General features: G+C 39.2%; 2 protein-coding genes across 3 annotated transcripts; one reads left to right on the plus strand and one right to left on the minus strand.

The window, feature by feature from the left end:
- Positions 1-2,694: 2,694 nt before the first annotated feature.
- sqstm1 (sequestosome 1) lies at positions 2,695-6,544 on the plus strand. Its single transcript, XM_083560066.1, has 8 exons — positions 2,695-3,016; positions 3,918-4,013; positions 4,247-4,563; positions 4,680-4,860; positions 5,136-5,213; positions 5,337-5,509; positions 5,590-5,791; positions 5,915-6,544. The coding sequence occupies exons 1-8, from the start codon at positions 2,848-2,850 to the stop codon at positions 6,073-6,075; spliced, it is 1,377 nt and encodes a 458-aa protein (XP_083416192.1). The 5' UTR covers positions 2,695-2,847; the 3' UTR covers positions 6,076-6,544.
- Positions 6,231-15,821, minus strand: mrnip (MRN complex interacting protein). Of its 2 annotated transcripts, none has more exons than XM_083560068.1 (7): positions 15,628-15,821; positions 12,637-12,696; positions 12,451-12,557; positions 12,290-12,356; positions 8,562-8,698; positions 8,264-8,372; positions 6,231-7,370 (listed from the first exon to the last, which is right to left on the minus strand). In XM_083560068.1, the coding sequence occupies exons 1-7, from the start codon at positions 15,685-15,687 to the stop codon at positions 6,684-6,686; spliced, it is 1,227 nt and encodes a 408-aa protein (XP_083416194.1). In that variant the 5' UTR covers positions 15,688-15,821; the 3' UTR covers positions 6,231-6,683. The 2 variants fall into 2 exon arrangements, with proteins under 2 accessions (XP_083416194.1, XP_083416193.1); XM_083560067.1 differs by having other exon boundaries at positions 6,608-7,370; positions 8,264-8,375.
- Between the last annotated feature and the right edge of the window lie 484 nt (positions 15,822-16,305).

Genomic DNA, 16,305 nt, shown 5'->3' on the forward strand with positions numbered 1-16,305 from the left:
TCTCGCGGGTCATGGTCACAACCCAAAGCACAGAACAATCATTTGATGTCAACACTAAAACAGAGACTGTCAACTTGTGCAAAGAATTTGTTTATATCATCTTATTGGCTTTAAAAAAACAGAAATGTTCGTACCTGGTGACAGCAAACACCATTCCTGCAGTCTTGAACCCAATTCGGCTTTTGACAGACCCAAATCTCTAACCAGATCATTTAAATCTGACTGGGTTATGAGATGTGGATCAACTGAGGAGCACGGATTAAAATCCGGATCAATGTCACTGCCAGTTCCAGCATTGCAGTTTCTTCATCTGGTTCGAGGTCCATTCCTCGGTGGTTTGTAACACTTTGTTGTGCAGTGTTATTCATGTCCAATGATCAAGTTTTTGGTTATGGTCTAATTTAAACTGGCAGGAAACATTGTTTTTTGGAAAATGACATTACTCTGGTCTAGGACAGATTCAGGATATATCTTAAAGAACCTGGAACTGTGATTTAGACATCATAGCTTTTCTTGCTATAGATTATGAGTGCTGAAGCAGTTAAGTTGAAGCATAAACTAGTAAACAGGATGTTATTTTAATTAACATAATATGCTCTTTAAAAAATTTTTTAAATGATACTTGATTTGTAAGCTTAGTATATTTTATGGGAAGGAAAGAAAACAGTAGAAAGTCATACCAGCCCAGATTTAGCTTCCAGAAATAGGTCTTGAAGTGATTTTTAAAAATCCATGCAAGCTTTAATAAATTAATAAATTAATTTTCTGGACTAGTATCTGACGGGAAATAATTTACATAGTAAAATGAACAGTATTTTAAAATGTACATATTAGTGAAGGAACCTTGTTTCAAATGTTTAAATGTTTTATACTGCAGCCTGGGGGGGGGGGTACTTTCTTTTCTAATAAAATGACTGACCTGCTGTTGCTGCTGATTTATTCTAGAAGTCAGATTCACTTTTGGAAAAGTTTTCCAAATGTCATTTGCTTTACCTTACATCTATTTATTTACACTATAATAACAACAGTGAAAATATTATTTAAAGCTGGAGTGCTCACTCTCGATTACACCTTCAAAATCTGGTCCTGAGCTGAGTAGTATAGTCAGGTGAACAAGAATAAAACAACAATAGAACAATCCGATGAAACTGATCCGGCACTGTGTCTGCAGCTTTAACCTGTGAGAAGAGAAAAAAAAAACATTTTCACTCAGCATGATACAGCACTTCAAATGTATAATTTAGCTGCGAGTTCAACAAGGACACCCACACACAGCTACACAATGAGCAGGGGGGGTTGTATTAGGATATGTTTAACTAATATAAAACAAATAGAGCAGTATTTCGGCTTGGAGGTAGCGATTGCATCAGAACAGACTCTGGCACTACGTATTTAACCAGTAGCACAAATCACAAGGAATGTTAAAGCAGAGACGAAACAAGAATACTTTTCATGCTGAAGCCGGGGCATAGTGTTTTCCGATTCACAAATTCTAATTAATGTGTTTTGAAGTGTTAACCCAGAAACCGGTGATCTATTCCACAATGCGTTTTTTTGTGCTTCGTGATACTTGCTGTTCTCCATATGGCTCATTATAATCATCTAACCGACATGACCCCTGGCTTTTTAAATGATCTGGTTTAGTTCCTATTGGGAGGAACAGCGAGTAGTCATACACTGTTCGCTCTCGCTTGGGCAACTGTTTGTGTGGAGTTTGAATTATCCTCCCCTGTGCCCATGTAGGTATCCTTCTTCATTCTGAATATTTCCCACCACCCAAAATCACAGGTGTACTGTCAGTGTTGAATTGCCAGTGAGTTTTTAGGTCTAATGAATAAGGCATTGACTTCCTAAACCAGGGATTGTGTCCTCTGGGGTTTCCTTTGAGCAGATTGTTGCAGCAGATGCATGCCAGGATCAAAACGGTCCTCTGCGAAGTCTAGCCTATTTTATTGGAAAGGTGGCTAAGGCTCTGGGTTACTGATGGGTTGGAGGTTCAAGCCCTGGTATTGCCAAGCTGCCACTCTTCTGGCCCTTGAGCAAGGCCCTCTGTGCTCCAGGTGGGCTGCATCATGGCTGACCCTGTGCTCTGACCCAAGCCTACTAACATCGCTTGGATATGTGAAGAAACTGTGCTGTGAAGTACATGTAACAAGTATAAAGGACTTTTTTTTTTAAAAAGCAGAGGCGACCGGTGTGCGAGTCGATACTTTAACAGGTACAAGACACACTTTAACATCATATCTAATACAGTACAGAGTACAGCTCTAAACCCCACCATAGGTAAATCTCAACTACTGGCCACTTTTCATTTACACTCAGTGTAAATTAAGTTGCATTGATTACAAATGATACTGAACGCATTTAAATAAAGCAAAGTAAATCTAAAGATCTCTGAGGGCTACTAGCATGTGCTAGACTGTTCTAGCACCTGGTTTCGTCATGATAATACGGGATTACAGTAACCAGAGCTGTAATAAAGGCCATGGGAAATCCCCATTGGAAAATGCTGTGTCATTCCTTGGCCTTCTCATGCCCCCTTTACGGGGCCCCTCCCTCACGTTGTTGTTGATGTTGTTGAAGTCTCCCGGATCATGCGCACTGACCTGAAGTCAGATTAGTCATCGGGTCAGACGCGCTTGGCCACGCCCCCTCCACTGTCACATGCTGTCCTATTGGCTGACTGTGTAAATGAGGCGGTCTCTCGCAGAGCTGTACACACTGTATCAGGAAGTAGGCAGATCGGTGCCATTTAAAGGACGCAATTTCTGCTGCGCAACAATCAAGTCGGAGTGCAAATTTTGTTCAGAACTCATTGCAGGTGGTATTAAAGAGAAGAGGAAAGACATGTCGGTGACGGTGAAGGCTTACCTCCTGGGCAAGGAGGACAACCATAAGGAAATTCGACGCTTCGCAGTCGATCATAATGTCTCGACAAGTTTCGAGTACTTAAGCCGGAAGGTTATGGATGTGTTCTCGAACCTCCACAATGTTTCCTTCCAGATGCATTACAAAGGTAAGGGTTATTCTATAGCGATCTTATAATTTACCATAAAGAAAAAAAAAAAACGACTAGAAATCATGGTTAATGTTGGCAGGGGGCCAATACTTTTGCTTGACCGTGTAATTGGCTATTGTCATGGTTATTAACCTGTAGTATATCTGTATTTATTACACGCCACGTCTGATTGCTCGTTCTAAGCTCGTTCTAAGCCCATTCATATGTCTATAGTATTAGACTCTACATTTCCTGGTCACTGTCCCCTAACTTTCTTTCCCAGTACCTTATTGTATTGCATTATATAAATTCTTGCTGTGGCCCAAACTCGAACATGTACACCTGTGATTTTCAGCTGCTCGAACCTGATCTCCTGCATACTCTAATAATATACATGCACTTGACTCCACCTTTGAAAAATGTCAACAATAACTACATCATCCATCAGAGCACAGTCTGGGCAAGAGTTTATACATCACCTGTAGAGTCCTAGATACTACTGAAAAATTCAGTTCCACACAGCAGACTGGGAAGTGTGGGTGGGTGGATGGATGAATAGAGAAAGGGAGGGAGGCCGTCAGGGCCAGCAGGGCCTCTCCGCTGGCCTAAACTCTATCACAGACTTACCTTTTGATATATTTTTATCTGTAAATATGTATTCAATATGTATTCCCAATAGTTCTCTCTATTTCAAAGCGTTTCTCTCAAGTGACTACGTTTCTATCAGTTCTATCAGTTTCTATCCAATCAGATTCCAGCCATCACATCACAAGGAAGCTTCCAAAATAAACACTGCAGGGCCTCTAGTACATGTTGCTTTAACCAATCAGATCGCGAGATGGCCACACTGAGGCCATCTAGCAGGCGTACAATAACGCTGGGGTTTTTACTAAACTGTTCTCTTTTTCTCTGGTTGTAGACGAGGATGGAGACATGATTGCCTTCTCTTCTGATGATGAGCTCATTATGGGACTTACTATGGTAAAGGACGATACCTTTCGCATTTTCATCAAGGGTAAGATATAGATCAAAGGTTTATATATTTCAATAAAAAGTTATCAGGAAGCTTTATGGGATGTGTCATATACACTGCAAGATTTAGACTTTGGTGTTAAATTTTAACCTGACACTTCATCACTTCCTCTTTGGAAAATGCTACATCATTATTTATCCTAATCATCATTAAATATCTTGGAAGTCAACCGATTCTTAAGATCCAAGTATTACGTTTTTTTCTTGCACTTTCAGAAAAAAAGGAGCACAAGCGTGAATTCCCACATCATATGGACCAAGGGTTCACCATCCCCCCTCCTTTTGGACCACATCACATGGGTCCTCCAGGACATCCTCCGATGGGTTCACCCCATATGGGACCACCTCCTCATTTCCCACCCATGGTTCACCCCGGGGTGACATGTGATGGTTGTGAGGGACAAGTGGTTGGGACCCGCTTCAAATGCAATGAGTGCCCAAATTATGACTTGTGCTCCACTTGCCAGGCCAAGGGCCTCCACAAGGAACATGTTCTTCAGCCCATTCTTCACCCCATGGTCAATATGTATGAGGTGAGCTCCAGCTAAGAAAATTACTTTAGTTTTAGTCTTAATTGTTTTACTCAGTTACAAATTACTTCATGTTTAGGCTTAGATTAAGTCTTTTGAATATTTTTGTCTCCTCTCAGTGGCTTCCTCGTGGCAAAATCTGGCGCAAGATGAGGCACTGCATGTGGGCTGGGGCTCAGGCTCAAGCCCAGGCTCAAGCCTGTGCTCAAGCCCGGACTCAAGCCCAGGCCCGACCTGATCCATCTGATTGTCAGCCAGGTTCCCAGCAGGCTAACTTGCAGGAAGGCCAAGTTCAAAATGGTAATCTTTTTGTTAGCAGATGCATGTTACATGGGAAACTGAGAAGTCCTGTTCAAAAGTCTCAGACGGACTGAATCGAAGACGCCTTTAAATAATGCAATTAAACGCTTCTATAAATAAGTCAATATTTGATGTGGCAAACCTTGCTAAGTGTGCAGAAGACTTTTGCACGGAACCATTTGTCGATCTATATTCAAAACACCCCATAATATACTAGCTGCTAAACATTTCTTTTCATGCAGTTGTACCTCAAACACTTTTTTACCCCCCCATAGAAGTCTCATCTGCCCAGGCCAATATGGAGTACCTGAAGAACATTGGAGAGGGTGTGGCTGCCTTGTTGAGCCCACTTGGTAGGTATCTAAAAATCAGCGAGGGTCAATGCAAGACATGTTTATATAGAACCCCCATCCTACACATGCTTATGTAACAGCTTATACAAATTGTAAATATGAATATTTTATACTACACTACAGGAATCGACGTGGACATTGATGTAGAGCATGAGGGAAAGAAGGCTAAAGTGACACCACCTCCTTCTGCCTCAAGTGGACCTCCTAGTGGCAGGAGTGATGCTAGCTCTGCAGGCCTTTCCAAGGGTACAGATGGAAGTCCAAGCAGTGTCGGGAGTTGCAACGGGGCTGCAAAGGTAATTAAATAAGACGTGTGCTAAATAACAATGCCAATTTATAAAGAGAAACCAAGACACTTATCCTTTTGGTTTTGTAGGACCAGAAAGACCAAAATAATGACGAGGAATGGACCCATCTGAGCTCAAAGGAAGTAGATCCATCCACAGGCGAGCTCCAGTCGTTGAGGATGGAGGTGGATGCAGCAAATGATAACTCTGCTCCATTCAGCAACAACTCCAAAGTTACTCCTGGCCCCAGTGGTCTACGTGAGGCTGCCATTTATCCACATCTACCACAAGGTAAATGCAGAAAGCATGTAATGCTGATAGATAATCTGTGAACTGCACTTGTTTGTGGTCCTGTGCAGAACCTGGCTCTTGGTTGATTTTATGAAAACTGATCCATTCTCAATCCTTTCTCAGATGCTGACCCTCATCTGGTAGAGTCTCTGTCCCAGATGTTGTCTATGGGCTTCACAGATGAAGGCGGTTGGCTGACCAGGCTGCTCCACACAAAAAACTACGACATTGGAGCCGCTCTGGACACCATCCAGTACGCCAAAGCCCCGGACCAACGGAACTGAAGTCCAAGCAAGGGCTCAGAATAATGGGGGTTATGTTTAACTAATCATTTTTGGAAAAACCCCATGCTAACCCATTTAACCGTTTCTGCCTTTTCTAAATGTGTAACAATTTTCTTTCATACTGATGACTATTAAATTACTCAGGCATTTTACAGTAATACAGATTTATATTTTATTCCATTTTATTAAAACATAGAAATTACCTTGGTAAATAAGGCTACAATCGGAGCACAGTGCCATGTATTAGTTCTATCATGTCTCATATGGCACCAAATAAATGACATTTACTTTACAAACCGGTAAACTTTAGGAAAGATCTATGAACAAGTTTCCTACTTATAAAGGTCATTGTTTGAATTCTGTAAGAACACATTGGAGTATATTTGTTAGTCAGAATAGAAAAGATTTGTTATATTCTATAATTTTACACATTATTCTGCCTTGTCTGTCAAATAAATTGTTGCAAACATCTCTCTCTTCGTGCCTGGATTAAACTTAATTAATCTTAAACTTCTATCGTGAAACTTATTTCAAGAATGTTCACAATTGCAATATGCTATTTTTATTCATTTCTAGGTAAATTTCCAATTAATTAAAAGACATATGGATTAATATGTGTCGTCAAAGTCCTCATCTGTTTGAAATAATGTGCTAAAAGAAAGATCAAGACATGGCCTTTTGATAGGTAGTGGCTGAACACACACAGGACTTTGAAAGCCAACAGGTTTTGATGTAATGGTAGGACTGTTAGGCTGTTTACACACATTTCCTGTCACACTGTGACTCGGTTTTTCAAAAATAGTCACCTTTTCCACAAACTCCTTATCAAGTAGAGCATTTCCACTGCTCGTACTGCCTGTTTTCTTAAGTGGAACTGCTTTCATTAGACTCTGAGCCAATGCTGAATGATCTACGTCTTCATCCTGAGGTTCCTCACCACTGTCTCCCTCATCCTTGATTTCTCCAACACAGACAGGTGGAAGAAATTGAGCCCACTTGGAGTTCTTGATGTCCAGTTTAGATTTATTAGGGTGTTTAGGAGAGAATGATGATGTGAAGCAACCGCCTAAGGGACCGGAGGGCTGAGGCTTGGTGCTTAACTCGGCCGAAGACTTATTTGCTCCAGTGGACCAGGAACATGTAGCATCATATGCACTAATGTGTTTCGAGCCCAGTGTTGCAGCTGGAGAGTCAGTAAGGGCATCAGTTATCTGGTTTGTACTGGTGCGAGGGAATCCAGTTGAAGCGCATGGTACTTGAGGCGGTGAAGTGAAAGTGGCATTGTGACGACGGGACTAAAATAACAAGTGAAATGAAAAATTTTTTTTAAAAAGTTGTTTATATATCAGCTACATTTCTAATAACTCAAGATTAAATTAGTAAGATGCTTTACAAATATCAATAGAATTGCAATTTCATTCAATATACACGGCTGAGTGGATTCTTGACTCCAAGTTCAATGTGAGTAAAGTGAGGAAATGCCAATTTAAAGAAAAAAAATATAAATCTAATTGACATCATTCTCTAATCATTATATCACCCTGATACTCTGAGCATGTTATATATTTAGTCGTTATAAGTCCTATTATCTCTTGTAATTTCAGCTATGTACGAAGTGGTATCAAAATCTTTCGAGAAGAAAGTACAACAATGTAGTTTATTTATTTACGTTTACACACTATCACCTTTGAAATAGTCCCCTTGCAATACAGTGCTTCTGCGATTTAAGCTGGATCTCCGCAATGGTGTAAAAAAAAATTCGAAGGGTGGGTGAGATAGTGTGGATCGTTCTCTGACGATCATCATGCACAAGTTGCTGAATGGTTTCGACATTTTTGGGGTTGAGCTTGTTGATGATCTTGAAGCGTGCGTGCCCAATTAAAAACACCTCGAACGACTCGTTGCAGCGCCGCCGTATGTCAAACATATGGCGTGTCAAACGTCTCTGTGGCAGAGTTTCACTCGGCATTTCATGTTTGCTCTTTGCATCCATGATGAAATCGCAGACGTGGTAAGAGTAGCACCAGTTAGCACCATTAGTCTTAAAACGTTTTGATACCACCTCAGTACATTAACTATAATAAAATAAAGAATGAACAATGATGCTGTTGTATTATTAAGCGACAACTTACAAAAAAGAGAACAATATGTGATAGGAAGAGCTAAAACAGAGAAGCTAAAAATGTACCTGTGGTGGCAGTCCCGTAGCTCCCCAATGAGCAGTGTCCAAGTTCTCATCTACACCAACAGTGTAGCGTCTGCATGTACCCCCTGACGTAAGGCTTTTCTTCCTTTTCCTGCTAGGAAGTGAATGACAACATCAAAGCTGGACTTCAACTCCCTTTTCTCATCATCCAGACAGGACAGATGTTTAACATCCAGCTAATCAGATAGCCGTGTGCCCCAGTGTATTGGAAATGCTATAAAGCATACCATCACTGTGCTATAAAGTGGAAACAAAAAACAGCAAAGTTACATTTTCGAACCTGATGTTATTACGCTGAGTGCAGTACCACTCTCTGTCGGTGTAAATGCTCTCTTCCTCTTCGGGCTCATCTTTATCGCATCCTGGCTCATTCTCTTTCTGGGCAATGTATTTACTCCAGCGGCTTTCAACCTGGCCCTGCACAGAGATAACAGATACAAGATCAGCAGGTATAATAATCAAACTTCAAACCTAAAAAAAAAAAAAAAAAACAATTATTGAAGTGGGAAAAAAAAAACATTCTTTCCAGACAGTTGGTTAAAAGTGACAAAATTTGCTGTCAATTTTTCATGGTTAAGTTGCTAAGTTTACTTTAGTCATATAGAGAGATAGTGTTCCCTAATCAGAATATACTGTAATATCAATTATTCAATTTAACTTGTCTCTGTCTTCAAATAGCTAAGAAGTTATAAGGTACATTATCTCACAAAAGTGAGTACACCACTTACATTTCAGCAACCATTTTAGTATATCTTCTCAAGAAATTCAACTTGGATATATTTTAGAGTCCTAAAACTGTCCTCTACTCAGAAATAACTCAACATACAGCCATTATTATTTGAATAACTGGCAACAAAAGTGAGTACACCCTGAACATGTCAAAACAATGTCCAAAGTGTCAATATTTTGTGTGAGCAACATTGTTAGAAACATGTGGCTTTTCATGGTTACACAACGTACAGCTGCTATCACTTAGAGTGTCCTCACGTTTGTTGCAGGCTATTTTGACAATAATGGCTGCATGTTCAATTATTTTTAGAGGATAGCAAATATATACTGCTATACGAGCTGCACATAGTCGACTCTAAAATATATCCAAGTTTTATTTCTTTTGTATTGTCCCTTGAGAAGGTTTAGGAATACTAAAACGGTTGCAGAAATGTGAGGGGTGTACTCACTTTTGTGAGATAATCTATATTCCTTTCTAGTGGGAAAGAAAACCTGGAGCCATACAATACTATAACAAATGTACTGTAACAAATTATACATTTACATCTAAGACAGACGGCTCTGCCTTTTGAACCAAGCATGAACTGATACCTAGCATAGAAATCTAAATATAATTTTAGTCAAAAAGAACTGTTATGGGTGAAGAATGCAAACATTTAAAAACTCTCTGGGGCCAATTAATAGCCAAAATATTACTATACACGTTAAAAAACAAGCCTTTAATGATCGAATAGTTAATACTTAAACTAAACCTTTTGGCATGTTGAAAGTCCAATGTGGTCTCAAATAGAATCAAAGCCAACAGTGGAGAAACAGACACCCTAATGTCAGTGTCCTCAATCGTTATCTAAAACTGTTACTGCAAGGGGGTTAATTTAGTTTTTTCTTGCATTGACAAAAATATTACCTAAACTCATCAGCAGTCCTCATGTGTTTGGTCATTTGGGAAAGGAAACTGTTAAAATGTCTCTGATCTTCTTTAGTCACCGAATGAAAAGTGATCTACAGTTGCATTGGAACATGAATTAATAATAAGGTTGCAAAGGGGTGGAAAAATCTCTGGAAACTTTCAATGGAAAATTCATTTGGGAAATATTCCAAGTTGGAAACTTACCAGGAATTTATGGGAATTGTATAAAAATGTGGGGAAATTTACATTAACTGAATCATACACAAACATACACATACACAAACATAAAACCCGCACACTGTCTGAGTGTTTACGAGGAATAGTGTAAGAACTATGTGCTCGTCTTCACCTATTGCTCATCGCTAGTAAAGTTTATGGTTGCGAGATGTAAACCTTTTGATTTACCCCGGGAATTCACCACCGCTATTGTGCTCGTGTACATTCCACCTAGGGCTAATCCTAAGGAGGCTCTCTGTATACTCTATGGGTCCATTAGTAAAATGCAGAACACACACCCTGATGGACTGTTTATTGTCGCTGGAGATTTCAATCGTGCAAATCTCAGTACTGTGCTCCCTTAATTTCATCAGAATGTGGAAAACACGCTGGATGTTGTTTACATCTCGGCTACTCAGACCACACCTCTGAGTACAGAGCACTCAGACCACTCAACAGGTGTTCAAGACCAGTTAACAAAAGCAGGTAAGAACCTGGCTTGCAGGAGCCATCTCTGCTCTTCAGGAGCGCTTTGAATGTACTGACTGCGACATGTTTAGGGAGGCTGCAACCACCACAGACAGAGGCACAGAAGCATTCAAGTCTCACATCCAGACTGTGTAACAGTTTTTTTCCCATAAGCCATTAGACTCCACAACATGAATAAACTAGACTTATACACACACAAAATCAACAGAGTAAAGAAAAAAAAAAAAACTCTGTTTGCACACTTGTGCTAAACCAAAGGTTTACATGAAGCCAAATGTTTACATGTACAGTATTTGTTTTTTGAGTTGTATATGGACAATCCCTTTCGCACAACCTTTTGTACTGTATTTTTGCACAACCTTCACACTGTATATGGACAATCCTTCTTACACAACCTACTGTGCTGCTCAGCACTACTGTGTTACTGTTATTCCTTCTCTCATGTGGTCTCTTGTTTTCTTTTTCCTTCCCGTTTTTTCACTAAACGTTGCACATGTGCACTTTGTGTTTTCAGTTTAGAGTTCTTTTGCACAAAGTTGTGTTCCTTTTGTTAATTTACGTTGTTTGCTGGAGCACATTGGTCCTGGGGAAGTGTTTCGTTTCACTGTGTACTGCACTGTATATGGTTGAAATGACAATAAAGCCAACTTGACTTGACTTATAAACATTTAGTTTGGTCAAAAGCTGACATGCATGCAAACTATTACAGATTAACAAAAATTGCACATTGATTTAATTGTTAGTATATTTTGTTATTGTATGGTGTATGTATAACAATACACTATACAGACAAAAGTATTTGGACACCTGACCTTTCCTGCTATATATGGTTCTTCTCCAAACTGTTACGACACAGCTGGAGGCACACAATTCTATAGGACGTCTTTGGATGCAGTAAAATAAAAAATTTCCCCTTCACTTGAACTTGAAAACTCAAACCTGTTCCAGCCTGGCTCCATGAAGATATGGTTTACATGGTTAGGAGAAGAAGATATACAGCTCGGATCTCAAGCCTACTGAACACCTTTGGGATGAATTGGAACGCTGACTGCACCTCAGGCCTTCTCACCCTACATCAGTTCCTGACTTTACTAACACACTTTTGGCTGCTGAGCACAAATGTCCACAAGCACACAACAAAAACTAGTAAAGGAAAAAGTGGAGAGAATGACAAGATCTGATGCACAGCACAAGAAAATGTTTAACAAAGATTTGTGTTACATTTATGTAATTTACATGAATAAGCTCCCAAATGGATATTTTGTACATTATTTAGTGGGCAGGATTCTAGACATGTTACGGAGGAATATGGGCATGTTATGTTATAATCCATTTAGTATTAGTCCAATCAGTATTAGGCCTTAAAAGCCCTGCAGTAGGAGTGCTGTGTGCTTGTGAGAGATGAATATGCAGAATAGAAATTTAAAGTTCCCTGTTATAGACTAACCTGATATTTAGTAAATTCCCAGTTTATTTCTATTAATTCCTATATATTCCCATTAATTCCCATAGAAAGTTCTAACCCTAATTAATAATGACACAGAGTTGGTAAAAATGCATATGCATAGGTGAAATAAACATTAAAGCTTTTTTGTTGTTAATCTGGTATTAAATATGGATTTGTGTACATCAGTGAAATAGTCCAGCCACAGAACATGCCTGACCTTTTGTTCACAACCTTGGGTGTCATCTCCAGGGCCGACTTCAACCTCACACTCCTCCTCTATCTCCCTATGGAACAGGATACGGCATAAAAGATTTACGCGAGTTATTTTATACTCAGTGGATGTTTAAAAAAATTAGCGCTTAACGACAGAACACTTACCACTGAGTCCAGGCTTTTTCATGGTCTACCTCAAGCAGCTCTCTACGCAATGAATTCAGCTTCTGTACGTGGCGTCGGCAGTCCGCGGCTGTTCCTCTGCCATACTCCTACGGCAAAAAAATACAAAATTAAATACTGTGCCTGAGGAACGACAACGACATGCAAAATGTAATAAAGGAAACTCACCTTTATAAGTGACTGTTTTTCCCCACACACCTTGCAGCTCCATTTTTTGCTCTTTTTGACCTGATGTCCAATAAGATTACAGGTTAGTTGCACATCAGAACCAAGGCTTTCAGTCTTGGACATAAGCAGTTTCTAGTTTCAAGTTTCAAGAAACAGTGTCACTTCTACCTGTCCATGCTGGAGGTAATACACATTATTATGGGCTAAAGAAAATAAGATGTTACCATATTTAATAACACCATGATTTCATTGCTGTAGGCTCACACCAAGTTGTCTCATATGAAATAACTGTTATTGTGGCTCAGGTTTGTCACCAGATTAGACGAACAGCACAAAGGTCTTAGACACTCTTTATTATATACATCGTATACATACTGTATATCGTAATATATTCTACCTTTTATTTTGCCCTTTGCATTCCTGAGTCAGTAGAAACCAGTCTATCAATCAAATTTTTTTTATACTTTATTATAACAGTGAAAGTAAGATGATGATGTCCTTCTGATCAAATATTGTAGAGTTCAGATCCCAGCACCACCAAGCTCCTGCGCTCCTGAGCAAGGCCCCTAACCCTTAACAGATCAGTTAAATAAATAAGTCGCTGGATAAAAGTGTGTGGCGAATGCCATAAATGTAAATGGTTACCTGACTAGGGCTGTACAGATTCCTCGAGTAACTTGATTACAAAAATTCATTAAGGCAAACTGAATGCTTCGTTTACTCAATTTAACTAAACATGGGGCATTGTGTTTTCCCACGGACCATTATTACTGACGCACCACCCGCTAAACTCTGGAGCGCTCCGGACAGGGAACACAGAATGAAAAATTGAGGAACGGGGAGAAAACATAGAGAGGCGAGGAGAAGATTCGGACCAAAAAAAACGGCAGAAAGTTTCAAAGGTTTGGGATCATTTGCAGTTACCGTCTTTTTATTTTAATATTTTCATTTATATACAGTGCGTTTAAAAAGTCCCTCCGCTGTGGCGGCGTAGAGCAGCTAGTGGAGCACGTTGTTGAGGCTGTGGATGAATACGCGGATTTAGTTCCTGGAAAATATCGAGCAGCTTTTCCTGAGACAAGGAAACCACTTCGCGATACTGTGATTTAAAAAACAAATACAATAAATACATTAAACTAATTTTTTCTTATAACTTACTCCACACTGTGGAGGAACTTTTTTAACACAACCGTATTTGTATTTTGATGTAATATCAATATCGTGTAAGTTTTCAATTTTAGCAACAAAAATTTATATTTCTCTAAAAAGAAAAACAAATGACGTTAATTTCAAGAGACCTGGAGACACAAACCTAAGATGCGACACTGTTTCTTCTCAAAGGGCAGAGCAGACAGAGAAGCCTGGAGGGAAATCAGTCGCAAAGCATTTGCTTTCAGAAAGCACAGAGTAGACAGGGATCACAGCGACCATGTCAGTAGATCAGCTGATTTTCTTACACCTCTTTACTGACTTTTATTCAATTAAAAAATTAATAACAAATCTTTATTTAGAGCACACAACAGAACTCTTGAACTCTGAGCTTACTTCACAGCTGCTGTTATATAAGTTCAGAGAACCGGTCCACTCCCGCTTACCATTGGTGTCTAAAACCTGACTGACAATCATCACGACCACTCACAGATCACCACGGTTAGTCCCGCCCTTGTACTCTCTTTATGGAGACATTTACAAAGTTATAAAAGCAAGTAAGCAGTTCCTTCATGACTACAAACCTGTAATGACCTCAGTGTCACTGCTGCATTTTGTTAAGATGTTTCAGAAAGTGCAAAACCGTGTAAATACATAGAAATGCACTAAATCACTGACAAGTTTGAATATGTTTTTCCCGTGAATAATTCGATTATTATTATGAATAATTAGTCCAATAGACTATTGTCTTCATTTCATAGCTTCCAGTGGTTTATGTTTGAGTTTCTATCCAATTATAGTTTAGCCATCACGTGTTGCCAGGGTCAAAGAAAACAGCCTTGAAGTCTTCACAATCAACAGTTCGAATGCCTGAAGCTTCAAATACGTGCCAATAAAACTGTTGCTTTAACCAATCAGATTTAGAGTTGGAAACACAGAGGCCACCTAGCAGGCTTACAATAATGTCGGCATTTTCACGTCGTTCGATTGGATGGTCAGAGAACGTACTAGTGAGAGCTAACAAACAGCACCTGTAGAAAACTTTCCAATCTGAAATATATTTGCCTTAATAGCTCCTTTTTTTAATCCCACGATGGCTGACAGAAGGGAAGAAATTGATCTGGTCACAGATATACTTACAAGGCCATTTACAAGACGAACTTTTAAGAAAAACATCTTCAGCATCTTAAGGAAAGGTCAGGAAAAAAACCAAACAGTTCAGAACAGTTGTTAAGCTTATTTAGGAACTGTTTATACATTTTTACATTTTCTTTCCTGTACAATTTGCACACCCAATTTCCCTTCATTTCATACCTCCGGGAAATTCCTGCGGTTTCTGTGGTTGAAAACTTGTTGTAATTTTATGAGGTTACTGTTGATAAGTCTGTTAGAGATGATGTTCATTGGGTTTCATGATTTAGTAATGCCATTCATTCTCGCTGCATGAGAGTCCTGTCTGTGATGCAGCGCTCTGTTATACTGCATATCTGTTTAATATTAATGGTTTCTATAGCAGTGGCGTTATAATGATGCTATTAAGAGGTGGGTTGATTCAGGGGGGCTAAGGTGTGACTTCATCAAGCGACTTCTTGTTCGCGCCTTCACTACTTTCCCCTGAAAAGCAGATACACTGACAGTAGAGGGCGCTGTAATGCAGTTTAAACGGGCAGCATGTAATAGTAGTTTAAAATGTTAATATATTACAATTTCAGTTATAGTGATTTGATAGGATGCTTCTCTAATATGTCGTTAATATTTCTGAGTTTCGAGCTTTATAAGGCGTTATAGTGACAGGAACATTTCTAACACCGAACAAAGAAAAGAAAGAATAATCGCATTTACCTGCTGTACTTGAAATGTCTGACAGGAAAAACACCTCAAAACATGAAACTCTTGCACCATTCTGCTATGAACAGCTCAAAATCAGGCGAAACGCAGAACTCTTTCTTGCTTCTTGTATCAACAACACCTTCCGACATTCAGAGCTGGCGCCAGTCGTGATGCGTTGCGCCGTGACGTCATTGCGTCATGGCGTCATTGACCCAAACGCTTTAGGTCTGAAGGTGTATCTAGATCTGTGTATACATCCTTATCACTGGATGTTCCTTCCATGATTATTAAAGATCTAGATCGAATTCTTTATAACTTTATTTGGGGGAACAAACCACATTATAAAAAAAAAAAAAAAAAAAAAAGAGATAATTTTCATTTCATGAAAAATAGAGATGGTCCTTAAAATTTCCTGTTTTCTTCTTTATTTGGTTATATTTCTTGGGTTAAAGTATGGAAACTGCCAAACAAGTTTTGTATAAATAGCAAAATACTCCATAGAATGTATCCTGCGAAGCATGTTTTGGAAAGATTAAAGATGAATATTTTATATATCTGTGAATTCTGTGGTCAAGTATAAGAATCCATTTAGCATCTTTTGCAAATTGCATTTACTCAAGATTCTTTTAGACAGATATGGAATTCCATATCAAGTCAAGTCAAGTGGCTTTTATTGTCATTTCTACTATA

The sequence above is a fragment of the Silurus aristotelis genome, assembly GCF_946808225.1.
Source record: "Silurus aristotelis genome assembly, chromosome: 14".
Lineage (NCBI taxonomy): Eukaryota > Metazoa > Chordata > Actinopteri > Siluriformes > Siluridae > Silurus > Silurus aristotelis.

Excerpts from the sequence above, each read along its gene's own strand:
- sqstm1 (XM_083560066.1), top strand. The coding sequence starts at position 2,848 with ATGTCGGTGACGGTGAAGGCTTACCTCCTGGGCAAGGAGGACAACCAT. Across the intron at positions 3,017-3,917 it reads CTTCCAGATGCATTACAAAG|ACGAGGATGGAGACATGATT; the intron begins GTAAGGGTTATT and ends CTCTGGTTGTAG. Across the intron at positions 4,014-4,246 it reads CTTTCGCATTTTCATCAAGG|AAAAAAAGGAGCACAAGCGT; the intron begins GTAAGATATAGA and ends TTGCACTTTCAG.
- mrnip (XM_083560067.1), bottom strand. The coding sequence starts at position 15,687 with ATGGTGCAAGAGTTTCATGTTTTGAGGTGTTTTTCCTGTCAGACATTT. Across the intron at positions 12,558-12,636 it reads AAAAACAGTCACTTATAAAG|GAGTATGGCAGAGGAACAGC; the intron begins GTGAGTTTCCTT and ends TTTTTGCCGTAG. Across the intron at positions 8,699-12,289 it reads CCCAAGGTTGTGAACAAAAG|GGCCAGGTTGAAAGCCGCTG; the intron begins GTCAGGCATGTT and ends ATCTCTGTGCAG.